General features: G+C 44.6%; 1 protein-coding gene across 1 annotated transcript in view; it reads left to right on the plus strand.

Annotated features, from left to right (window-relative positions):
- The window catches only part of LOC111959250 (1-phosphatidylinositol 3-phosphate 5-kinase-like), a 36,213-nt gene that overhangs the window by 9,122 nt on the left and 13,666 nt on the right, over nucleotides 1-13,425 (plus strand). The window contains 16 exon segments of the mRNA XM_023980729.2: nucleotides 952-1,123; nucleotides 1,773-1,904; nucleotides 1,907-1,933; nucleotides 1,936-1,981; nucleotides 4,000-4,089; nucleotides 5,858-5,996; nucleotides 6,216-6,373; nucleotides 6,551-6,662; nucleotides 6,858-7,005; nucleotides 7,769-7,936; nucleotides 8,215-8,274; nucleotides 8,448-8,577; nucleotides 8,915-9,095; nucleotides 9,363-9,437; nucleotides 9,553-9,660; nucleotides 9,761-9,901. Of these exon segments, the coding sequence (XP_023836497.1) occupies nucleotides 952-1,123; nucleotides 1,773-1,904; nucleotides 1,907-1,933; nucleotides 1,936-1,981; nucleotides 4,000-4,089; nucleotides 5,858-5,996; nucleotides 6,216-6,373; nucleotides 6,551-6,662; nucleotides 6,858-7,005; nucleotides 7,769-7,936; nucleotides 8,215-8,274; nucleotides 8,448-8,577; nucleotides 8,915-9,095; nucleotides 9,363-9,437; nucleotides 9,553-9,660; nucleotides 9,761-9,901 (1,887 nt within the window).

The raw sequence follows: 13,425 nt of genomic DNA on the forward strand, positions 1-13,425 counted from the left end.
TCACGTCACACTGCTGCATTGTATTGTACCTTCACGTCACACTGCTGTTGATTTATTGTACCTCACGGGTTCACACTGCTGTTGTTGTGTATCGTACCTCACGTCACACTGCTGTTGTGTATCGGTACCCTCACGTCAACACTGCTGTGTTGTATCGTACCTCACGTCACACTGTGTTTGTTTATTTTTACCTCACGTCACACTGCTGTTGTTTATTGTACCTCACGTCACACTTCTGTTGTTTACTGTACCTCACGTCACACTGCTGTTGGTTGTACCACGTCACACTGCTGTTGTGTATTGTACCTCACGTCACACTGTGTTGTTTATTGTACCTCACGCTCACACTGCTGTTGTTTATATGTACCTCACGGTCACCACTTGCTGTTGTGTATGTACCTCACGATCACACTGCTGTTGTTATTGTACCTTCACGTCACACTGCTGGTTGTTTATTGTACCTCACGTCACATGCTGTGTGTATTGTACCTCACGTCACACTGCTGTTGTTATTGTAACCTCACGTCACACTGCTGTTGTTATCGTACCTCCACGTCCACACTGCTTTGTTATCGTACTCACGTCACACTGCTGTTGCTTGTATCGTACCTTCACTGTCACCACTCCTGTTGTGTATCGTACCTCACGTCACACTGCTGTTGTGTATTCGTACCTCACGTCACACTGCTGTCTGTTTATCGTACCTCACGTCACACTGCTGTGTTTATCGTAACCTCACGTCACACTGCTGTTGTTTATCGTACCTCACGTCACACGGCTGTGTTTATTGTACCTCACGTCACACTGCTGTTGTGTATCGTACCTCACGTCACACTGCTGTTGTTTATCGTACCTCACGTCACACTGCTGTTGTTTATCGTACCTCACGTCACACTGCTGTTGTTTATTGTACTGACGCATTACAAACAGACCCTCTGGGATTGGTTGCAGGACAGTGACCTGAAGCAGTACTGGATGCCAGACAGTCAGTGTAAGGAGTGCTACGACTGCAACGAGAAGTTCACCACCTTCCGCCGCCGCCACCACTGCCGGCTCTGCGGACAGATCTTCTGCAGCCGCTGCTGCAACCAGGAAATCCCTGGCAAGTTTATGGGCTACACAGGTGAGTGCTTTGGGGATGGGGGAGGCTCACAGGAGTGGGTGGGGGGGGGGGCAGCCCCGAAAGTTGTTCCCAAAGCAGGGTCACAGTGTGTTAAAGACCACAGGCCCTACTAGTTTAAACTCCAGTTTGAATTCAGTCCATTGTTGCACCTATAACTTAGATATGTTGCAGGAAACACTAGGAGGTCTACCTCTGGGGATATGTATACACAGAGGCCTATGGGCACTCAGCATGGTGTGGTGTGTTTTCTGCCGTGGCTGTGTGTGTTAGCAAAGTTGGATTTTGGATAAGTTGACTGGTTGACCAGTAGTGTTTGAGCACCCCTTGTTTGAAATAGCCCGAACATTGCTGTGATGTGAGAATCTGAGACCAATGAAACATCTGTTTGACCTTTGATGATGCTGTGATGTGACCTAACCATGCCATGCAGTGACCACACCACAGTTACCACAATACTGCCTCCATCACATAGCAGGACATAGCAGGACCTGCTCTTCCTCTCACTGACTCCTCCCCTCTCTCGGTCTCTTTCCCTTCCTCCATTGCACCTACCTACCTACCTCTCTCTCTCTCTCTCTCTCCCTCCCTCCCTACCTCCCTCCCTCCCTCCCTCCCTCCCTCCCTCCTCTCCTTGTTTACTGGTGTGTAGGAGACCTGCGGGCCTGCACCTACTGCCGTAAGATCGCTCTGAGCTACTCCCAGTCTGCAGATTCTGGCTCCATTGGAGAGGACCTGTCTGCTCTGTCTGACTCCTCCGTCAACTCCGTCTGCATCCTGGAACCAGCGAGCCTCGCACCCCGGTCGGAGGACGCAATCCAGCCGCAACATCTTCCTAGAGGAGGACCTGGCCTGGCAGAGGTGAACTAAGAGGAGACAGAGAGCAGAGGAACCTCTGTGAGAATGCATGCCCACATAATTAAATAGATCAATATATAATAACATGTTATTGTATCTCTACGGCATGCACACCTCCCTCGCATGGACCCCAGTCAATCGTCCCGTTCCGTTCCCCTCATACAAAGATGCATGCACTCCTCCTCGCATCAACTTCCAGTCATCTATTTGTTCCCCTACCTCACCTTTCTTCTCAGTGTTTTCTTTCTCTCTGTGTATAGCCTCCATGTTTCTCTCTGTGTATAGCCTCCATGTTTCCCTCTGTGTATAGCCTCCATGTTTCCCTCTGTGTATAGCCTCCATGTTTTCTCTCTGTGTATAGCCTCCATGTTCCCTCGTGTATAGCCTCCATGTTTCCCTCTGTGTATAGCCTCCATGTTTCTCTCTGTGTATAGCCTCCATGTTTCCCTCTGTGTATTCCTACTCTCATCTTGTCTTTCCTTCAAATGCAGAGTTGAGGAGACAGAGGAGAGAGACACACTAGGCGCTCTTCACCCCCATGTCCTCTACCTCCCTGCCCATCCCATCCGCCTGTCCTCCTTTTCTTCCCCTGTATACTGGGTGGGTTCTTTCTCCCAGCATGGCCGCTTTCATTGGATGTCTTTTATTGAAAAACCATCTCAGCAATTTTTCAGATCCATTTTATAATCATAAATTGTCAATGCAAAAAATAATAATAATAATGAAAAGAAATTGGGGTTGTGTTTTTCAAAGACAGACCTTGTTTGATTTTGTAAGAGAACGTATGCTATTGTGTAATTGATTACCACTAACAACATTCCATCCCATTAACAAAATGTGACTCGCTTTGAGCTAATAACATTCCATCCCATTAAACCACGTGACTCGCTTTGAGCTAATAACATTCCATCCCATTAAACCACGTGACTCGCTTTAGGAACAACATTCCATCCCATTAAACAATGTCTCGCTTGAGCTAACAACATTCCATCCCATTAAACCTGTGACTCCGCTTTGAGCTAACAACATTCCATCCCATTAAACCACGTGACTCGCTTTGAGCTAATAACATTCCATCCCATTAAACCACGTGACTCGCTTTGAGCTAATAACATTCCATCCATTAAACCATGTGACTCGCTTTGAGCTAATAACATTCCATCCCATTAACCACGTGACTCGCTTTGAGCTAATAACATTCCATCCCATTAAACCACGTGACTCCTTTGAGCTAACAACATTCCATCCCATTAAACAATGTCTCGCTTTGAGCTAACAACATTCCATCCCATTAAACCATGTGACTCGCTTTGAGCTAATAACATTCCATCCCATTAAACCACGTGACTCGCTTTGAGGTAATAACATTCCATCCCATTAAACCACGTGACTCGCTTTGAGCTAACAACATCCATCCCATTAAACCATGTGTCTCGCTTTGAGCTAACAACATTCCATCCCATTAAACCACGTGACTCGCTTTGAGCTAATAACATTCCATCCCCATTAAACCACGTGACTCGCTTTGAGCTAATAACATTCCATCCCATTAAAAACATGTGACTCGCTTTGAGCTAATAACATTCCATCCCATTAAACCACGTGACTCGCTTTGAGCTAATAACATTCCATCCCATTAAACCATGTGACTCGCTTTGAGCTAATAACATTCCATTCCATTAAACCACGTGACTCGCTTTGATCCAATCATCAGTGGGATACTCCTGCTCCTAACGACATGTCTCAAAGAAACTATTTGTCCCTTTCTTTCCTGGTGTAGAAAAACTCCCATTGGGATGAGAAAGAAGTGAGTCCTGCTGTTGTTTTTATGACCATTCAAACTTCTCTGACAGCTTGTAACAGTTTTGGCTTTCTTTTACTTTTGAGTTGAGCCTTACCGTTCTAGCCCTACCATATTGACACTTCTGCATACGTCTACCATAACTAGTTACGGTAGTGTTACATGGACGTCAAAGTCAAATGATTTAGTTCAGGTATGAATTAGTTTGCGTGTGTGTCAGTTTGATTCACCAGGAGTCTCAGAGCAGAGGTATGAATTCTAGACTGACTGGGCTTCAAGAGGATGGAGGCAAGTCCCCAATAAGGAAGCGGTGAGTGTCTGCTTTTGGTCCATATTTTTATAGAACCCTTCTACAACTAGTTTTTTTCCCAACTCTGTTTAGGGCTTGTATTTTGGTGCCCTGTTCTCTGATGGTGCACCCTACAGAGAGAGATATATGTGATATATACAAAAGTATGTGGACACCCCTTAAAACTAGTGGATTCAGCTATTTTAGTCACACCCGTTGCTGACAGGTGTATTAAATCGTTGCAACACTCCCTACCGAGTTCCAAACTGCCTCTGGAAGCAATGTCAGCACAAGAGCAGTTCGTCGGGAGCTTCATGAAATGGGTTTCCGTGGCCAAGCAGCCTCACACAAGCCTAACATGCTGACCAGACCGGACACGTCACGTGCGCGAGCGTTGCAAAATACATTTCGAAATCCATGTTATTCAATTATTGCACCCACACTGCTCGCACGCGCCAACGAGCGTCTGCGATGCCAAGGGCTAAAATAGAACTCCTTTCTATTTCTGACGCAGATCGCGCTGCAAGTCCTGCCTCTCCCATCTCCTCATTGGTTTATAGAAGCAGGTACTCACGTGCCATCTCCTCATTAATTATACACACGTGGGTGATTGAAAGACGAACTGATTTGCCGGTTGTCGTGGTAATACTATGAAAGTGTAGATGCGATCACCATATAAGTTCAAAGATGAAAAGGCCTGGAAGGAGGAGAGACTAGAAACGATTCGGTTGTCCGTTTTATGTGTGGATTAATTGTCAGAGTAGAGGGCCTTGTGCATTTCAGGTAAAATAACTCAATGTTTATATCCCAGGACAAATTAGCTAGCAACAGCAAGCTAGCTAAATAGGACAAATTAGCTAGCAAGTGCAAGCTAACTAGCTAAATTGCCATACATGTTTAATGCTTTTCGACCTGTCCCCAAATGAATGTCATTGGTTCAGAGTTTGTTTTGATATTTTAACCTGCGTGTCGTGATCGCGTTTGGTGTAGGCGGACAAAATAAATTTATGCACAATAGCGCACGCGCACAGCCGGTTTGGGTTCCGTGTTAGATCACCATGCGGGATGCCAAGCATCGGCTAGAGTGGTGTAAAGCTCGCCGCCATTGAACTCTGGAGCAGTGGAAACACAATCTCTGGTGTGATGAATCACACTTCACCATTTGGCAGTCCGACGAACGAATCTGGGTTTGGCGGATGCCAGGAGAATGCTGCCTGCCCCAATGCATAGTGGCAACTGTAAAGTTTGTTGGAGGAAAAATGGTCGGGGCTGTTTTTCTTAACGCTACAGCATACAATGACATTCTAGACAATTCTGTGCTTCCAACTTTGTGGCAACAGTTTGCGGAAGGCCCTTTCATGTTTCAGCATGACAATGCCCCCGTGCACAAAGCGAGTTCCATACAGAAATGGTTTGACGAGATCGGTGTGGAAGAACTTGACTGCCCTGCACAGAGCCCTGACCTCAACCCCATTGAACAGTTTTAGGATCAATTAGAACGCCGACTGCGAGCCAGGCCTAATCACCCAATATCAGTGCCGACCTCACTAATGCTCTTGTGGTTGAATGGAAGTAAGTCCTCGCAGAAATGTTCCAACATCTAGTGCAAAGCCTTCCCAGAAGAGCGGAGGCTGTTATAGCAGCAAAGGGGGGACCAACCCCATATTAATGCCTATGATTTTGGAATGAGAAGTTCAAGGTTTCTCCCCCACATGAACACACACATACTCAGAGAAATAGAGTGCAGAATGCCCTGCAGGTCCTGTAATGCCATCCCTGTCATATCCAGGTCAGCCAGTGTGACCAACCTGTCCCTGGACAGGTCTGGCTCCTCCATGGTGCCCTCTTATGACAGCTCAGTGAGCCCCCAGACCAGTAGGACCATGCCCAAACCTGACCACAGTGAAGAGGAGAGGAAGATACTGCTGGTAAGGATTCTCTCTTTCTTTACTTTCCTCTTTCCCCTTCTATATATCTCTGCATCCCTTTCTCTCACTCTCTCCCTCTTTCCATCTTGTCCTTACGCTCTCCCTCTATTCTCTTTCTAGCCCTGTCTGTATATTTTTTTCACTCCAATTTACTCTCCATTGTTGACAAAGCATACAATAACAACAGATTTTTCACCGACTGACTTTCATGACATGTAGGACTCGTCCCAGCTCAAAGACCTGTGGAAGAAGATTTGTCACAACACTACTGGCATGGAGTTTCAGGACCACCGCTACTGGCTCCGTACATACCCCAACTGCATTGTGGGGAAGGAGCTGGTCAACTGGCTGCTGAGGAGTGGAACCATCTCCACCAGGTATAGACATACTGTATCATGGCTACCTGACTGATGTCTGAATAACAATATTGTATAAAGAAGAGATTACATGAGTTAGAAAATGTTTTCTCTCTTGCCTACATCTTCTCTCCCTCTCTCGCTCTTCCATCTTTCTCTCGCTCTGTCTGTTTGTCTCACTCACTCATACTCTTACAGGGCCCAGGCAATAGCCATTGGTCAGGCTGTGGTAGACGGTCGTTGGTTGGACTGTGTCACTCACCACGACCAGCTGTTCAGGGATGAGTACGCTCTCTATCGCCCCCTCCAGGTGAGATACTGTTTTGTGGGAATAAGGGGACGAGTCTGCATACTTCTCCCTATAGCCACTTATTACATGTAGCCACTCCTCCAACAACTTTGTGCAGCAGTGATGCCACTGCAGCCGAAGGGCACTAAAAGCTCACCACACTTCAATTAAGAGGGTGATGGTAAGGATGATGATGATGTTCTGTCTTCTCTTCAGAGCACAGAGTTCTCTGAGACCCCGTCTCCTGACAGTGACAGTGTCAACTCTCTGGAGGGACACTCAGAACCCTCCTGGTTCAAAGACATCAAGTTTGACGACAGTGACACAGACCAGGTGGCTGACGAGAATGACTATGTCACAGCCAGTATGTATCCCAGCATGCCTTGTGACTTTAGCCCTCAGGCTAAACATTACAACAACCAGCATCATATCTATGCCTGCTTTCTTCTTAAAGGTCCAATGCAGCCATTTTCTTCTCAATATCAAATCATTTCTGGGTAACAGCGAAGTAGGCCTTGAAATACATCCGCAGGTACACCTCCAATTGACTCAAATTATGTCAATTAGCCTATCAGAAGCATCTAAAGCCATGACATAATTTTCTGGGATTTTCCAAGCTGTTTAAAGGCACAGTCAACTTAGTGTATGTAAACTTCTGACCCACTGGAATTGTGATACAGTGAATTAATCTGTCTGTAAACAATTGTTGGAAAAATTACTTGTGTCTTGCGCAAAGTAGATGTCTTTACCGACTTGCCAAAACTATAGTTTGTTAACTAGAAATGTGTGGAGTGGTTGAAAAACGAGTTTTAATGACTCCAACCTAAGTGTATGTAAACTTCCGACTTCAACTGTATATAAAAGACAGGTAAATCACATTTTTGACTGCACTAGGCCTTTAATATTGAGAGTAAACAATAGGTAGTTGAGTCTTTCTGGAATGCCTTTGAGATTTCTCTTAGTATTTCTCTTACTACTGAGATCTTGAACTATATAACTAGTGTGTACTCCCCCTCCATGCTGTTATGCATTAACAAGACAAATTACATGTTTTCAATGTGCTAATAAAGATCTAACAATTAATCAATCAATCAATCAATCAATGCACCCCCCCTCCCCCTCGTCAGACTCATCCAGCCCCAGTAAGAGGACGTCAGTTAGTAGTTTCCAGTCAGTGGTGGATAGTGACTCTGCTGCCTCCATCAACCTCAATATGGAGCAGGACAACGTCAACTTCCACATCAAGAAACAGTCCAAGTACCCCCATGTACCCCCGCACCCCAAGGAGCAGAAAGGTACGGCGCAACAAACACACACACTGTCCCACCCCCATCGTTTCCACCTAAACAGGGACAGTCCTATCCCTCTTCACTAGAATGATGGGTTGCTATTGTCTTGCTGAAAGCAAACGCCTTTACGTAGACTTTTATTTTGATCGATTCACCTTAATCTGCAATAGCATACAAAGAGGAACTTAACCTATTTGTTTGCTCAGCCAGTTCCCATAACAGTTATACGTTTATGGAAGGTGGAGTTGTGTATTTATGCGTTTCTCCTCTTTCTCCTATATCAGAGTACCTGGTCTCAGAGGACGGAGGACAGAATATCTCCATCAGTGACGCTTTCATCAAAGGTAGGAACTCCCCACTTCCTAGTTTAGTCTGGATTCGTTATGGATATTTTTTTGCAATTGGTACACTTTTCAACTCTTGAGCAGCTGTGTATTCATTCTATTGAACAAGCAGTTGGTACTGAACCTAATGTACTGTAGCTGTAAACCAAGCTATCGCTCTCTGTGTGCTGCAGAGTCCCTGTTTAACCGTCGTGTGGAGGAGAAAGCTAAGGAGGTGCTGTTCACTCCTCTGGGCTGGCACCACAGCTCCCTGGACCAGCTCAGAGAGGAGAACGGGGAGAAGGAGGCCATGGAGAGGCTACTGTGAGTACAGTCGGATAACTTTAGAGGTTTGAAAGTTGCTCAAATGTTTGTCAATCCTTTTTTTTGTTCATTAAATATGTATGTGAGTACAGGAAATGCTAGGCGCTAGTGAGAAGTGGGAGGTTTGGAATGTAAAGACTAGTCTCTAGCCTACTAAATTGAACTGGAACTGAACATATAAGTCATTCTTTAGACGAAGTAGAGATCTCTCAGTATGAATTAGTGTACTATGGTGTTATGTAAACATTTTTAGCTGGTGACTTTGCATGTTATACTGGCCAAAAAACAGCTGTTTTCTCTTGCAAAGAAAACGGCTAACTTCTCTCCCCCTCCACAGCTCTGCCAACCACAGCCACATGATGGCGCTGCTGCAGCAGTTGCTGTACAGCGAGTCCCTGTGCCTCTCCTGGCGTGACATCATCGTTCCCGTGGTGAGGCAGGTAGTGCAGACGGTGCGGCCGGACGTTCGCAGCTGTGATGATGACATGGACATCAGACAACTGGTTCACGTCAAGAAGGTACCTCACTGACAGTGCTCTATTCTGACTTGAGGTCTGGTTGATTAACTCGACTTTCCTTGCAGGTCTCCATATTGACCTCAATGAACGATTTACGCAGAAGTCTGCGTTGCCTGCATTTCTTTCAACTCTGAATCAGGTCTTAGTCATTTGGCTTTACTTAGACTGCACATACTGCAGGAGTAGACTGATGAGTGATTTTAGGTAACCAAAATGGCTGTCTTTTAAACTTCATTCTTTCTGGGGTTTTTTTTGTTGTTTTTTTAGATTCCTGGAGGGAAGAAGTTTGACTCTGCGGTAGTGAATGGCTTTGTCTGTACCAAGAACATTGCCCACAAAAAAGTAAGTTCCCTTCTCTTATGTAACAACTACCATCTCTCCCTGTAAACACAGCCAGAAGGATGCAGTTTATTGCTTGTCTGTGAACTCAATAAAGTACAATTTGATCATATTTTAGATGAACTCGTACATCAAGAACCCCAAGATCCTGCTTCTGAAGTGTTCTATAGAGTATCTCTACAGAGAGGAGACCAAGTTCACCTGCATTGACCCCATTGTGCTTCAGGTCAGCCAGTTAGTAATTCCCCATTTGCTAGCACCCATCCACAATTTCTAGAAATTAAGAAAAAGAAAATGTAATCTTTGTCAGTGTCTTTGTTACCCAGGAGCATGAGTTTCTGAAGAACTATGTTCAGCGTATAGTGGACGTGCGTCCCAACCTGGTGCTGGTGGAGAAGACCGTGTCTCGTATCGCTCAGGACATGCTGCTGGAGCACGGCATCACACTGGTTATCAACGTCAAACCGGTCAGTAGCTCTCTGTACTGCTAGTAAAATTATTAACGGGTGTTATCAATGTCAAACCAGTTGGTAGTGCCCTGCCATCTCTCTAGCTCTCTGTACTAGCTAGACTAGCCTGGGTTGTGTTTCCAAACCCACCTTTAGCAAGCTTAAGAACATCTTACTTGTGTAGCTTTTGTTAGTTTATTTTTATTTTAAAAAATTGCAAATAGATTTGGGTTCTATCAATGTAATTGTCTGCATCATTTACAATCATATATATTTTACACACACACACACACACACACACACACACACACACACACACACACACACACAGTACCAGTCAAAAGTTTGGACACATCTACTCATTCAGGGTTTTTCTTTATTTTTACTATTTTGTACATTGTAGAATAATAGTGAAGACATCAAAACGATGAAAAAACTAAATGGAATCATGTAGTAACCAAAAGAGTGTTAAACAATTCCAAAAATATTTCAGATTATTCAAAGTAGCCACCCTTTGCCTTGATGACATCTTTTCACACTCTTGGCATTCTCTCTTGCTTTTTTAAAACTTTTGGTGCCAACGAGAATAACAAAGTAGTCAAGACGACTAGCTTCATTGAGCCTCTGCCATGTATGTCTCACTAGGTCGGGATATTTAAGCCTCCATATATGCACTAGTTCCAATATATCCATGACTTTCTGGATTCCCTTGTGCATGAGGGGAATAGTTTGTATATACTATATATATATATATATATATATTATTTATTTTATTTTTATTTATTTATTTTCAAAGAAGCGTGGATCATCATTATTTGGATCATATAGATTAATGAGCCAAATCAATTTATGGTCCAATAACATATTTAAAAGTACCATCTACTATGCGGATCTGTTTTGGACAATTTGCACATTCAGATCAAAATGATTGTTAGTTAACATCATCACACCTTTTGAGTTTCTTTACCGTATCCCCCCCCCCCCCAAGTCCTATTTCCACAACACTTAATCTAAAATTGTTGAACGAGTTTCCTGTAAACAATAGATATTCTATTCCTTCTCTTTTAGCCAGGTAATAACCGATTTTGTCTTTTCTTATTATCTGTTAAGCCATTACAATTATAACTGGCTATACTTATTTCACCATTTACCATAAGTTTCAATTCTATTCATCATAATGTTTGTAACCTTACCATTTAAAAAGTACCGTAATGATTGCGTGTCCTTGTAGCTGTACCATGATATTTCGCAGAGTACGACCCTGCCTCACACAGGAAGCGGCGCAGGTCCTAATCCAGGCACTTGTCATCTCCCGTCTGGATTACTGCAACTCGCTGTTTGGTTTGCAAAAATGTGTACCAAATGTTGTTACACATATGAACTATCATTGGACTGATTTTATATGAGATTTAATATGCATTTACAGTGGGGAGAACAGTATTTGATACACTGCCGATTTTGCAAGGTTTTCCTACTTACAAAGCATGTAGACAACGGTCGTTAATTTTTTTTATCATAGGTACAACTTCAACTGTGAGAGGACGGAATCTATAACAAAATCCAGAAAATCACATTGTATGATTTTTAAGTAAGTTATATTTGCATTTTACTTGCATGACATAAGTATTTGATCACCTACCAACCAGCTAAGAATTCCGGCTCTCACAGACCTGGTAAGAGTTTTTCTTTAAGAAGCACTCCTATTCTGCCCTACATTAACCCTGGTTATTAAACTGGCACCTGTTTGAACTCGTTCACGCTGTAATAAAAGACACCTGTCACACACTCAATCAAACAGACTCCCAAACCTCCTCCACAAGGGCCAAGACCAGCAGAGCCTTGGTAAGACACATCAGGGATAAATTGGTAGACCTGCACAAGGCTGGGATGGGCTAGCAGGACAATAGGCAAGCAAGCTTGGTGAGAAGGCAAACAACTGTTGGCGCAATTATTAGAACAGGTCGGGATAGAAGAGTTTCACGATATGACGGACAATGGTTCCGTTGGGGCACCGCCTGGCCCTTCAACCCTGGCTCTCCGGCTCTGGGGACTCCATCCAAGAGAGTCGCTCATGACCTTCGGTGCGGGCATGTGAGTGGCCAGGTGATCCACTGAGGAAGGTGTAGGCGTATCAGCCTCTCACGAACGTTACCATGCTTCGCGAGAGGGACCCTCTGGTCAACTCGCACTCGACAGGAGGAGCTGCGTGAGCTACAGTCAACTCAAAGAAAAACCATTAGTACACAACACTACACTGGGCTGCTCGCCTATACCACCGTCATTGCGGACTTCAAGATCCCCGTCATGCCGCACACCCAAGGTCCCCCTGCTCAAGCCAGCGGCATGTCCAGGGCCTCCCCGTCTGAAGTTGCCAATCGCAGATCATACCCTCGGGGTATGACGACTCTGGCGAGGCTATGAGGATCGCGGAGACCCAGCATGTCACTGTGGTTGCTGGCGATGAGCCATCTCCCGCCGCCCCGGGTCAGCCGCGTCCCCTCCCCGCCCCTTCCGGCGCCCCCCTGCCCCCTCTTTCCGGATAACCTCGGGCTAGGCTACTGTATCCTTCTCCCCCCTCTTCCCCGCGTTTCGCTGCCACTCTTGTAAAGTGGTTGTTTCCTGGACTATCACAAACAGGTGACTGCACCCCATTTGAGTCGTCGGATCCAGAACGCGGTCTGCTCAAATGACTTAAAAATTTTTTAAAAAAATGTTACATTTTTTATTGCACTTGGCTCCCTGCTTGGGAGTTTCAAACTCCACCCCAACTTGTTCTCCACTAAAAAAAAATGGTCCATCTTGGATGAAAGAATAGTTTTTATTCTATTCCAACCTAAAAACCTCCCCCCAACAGTTGGAATTAGATCAAATCCACGTTGACCTGGCAGTCCCACTATACAGCTTGGATCCTAGGGCCTTTGAGAGATTGGCCCCATCCTTTAATTAAAAAAGCAGACAGTGCCACCCACGGGAAAAGCACAGATTAACTTGCAAAAGCATTTCCAACCCTCACCCTGATTTTATTGTATACTGTTATTTAAAAAATATACTAATACATATGCAGAAGATTTTTATCTGAATTTTTTCCACAATTAACAAATAGTGTAATAATGTAGGCACTTTAAAGGAAAGATTGTTAACTATAACCAGGACTGACATTACAAAATCAAATTTTTTGGGAAACAATTATTGGGATTCATCCTATACTGTCCCTAACATCATTACCCTTAGCAACAGATGTGGGATACATACTCACTTTCCCCAAAACACACAAGCTAGATGTTGAACAAGTTACTCCATCTCCGAGCCAAACTCGAAGACTTGCTGTGTGAATGCATATACAGTTGTAGCTGTTTGAGAAGAATGCAACATTTAGCAAGAATGGTTAAGCAAATCTCCAGTCAAGTCCTTGCTCACAGAGCTCAGGTCACCCCACTCCCTAAACGCACACGCTGGTCCACCGTTGGACCTATTTCCAAGCATCTTGAGCAGTCAGACCTTTTATTTTGTGCTGCTAGGTGCCAAAATAATCCCCCCCCCCA

Source organism: Salvelinus sp. IW2-2015, linkage group LG36 (assembly GCF_002910315.2).
Source record: "Salvelinus sp. IW2-2015 linkage group LG36, ASM291031v2, whole genome shotgun sequence".
NCBI classification, from domain to species: domain Eukaryota; kingdom Metazoa; phylum Chordata; class Actinopteri; order Salmoniformes; family Salmonidae; genus Salvelinus; species Salvelinus sp. IW2-2015.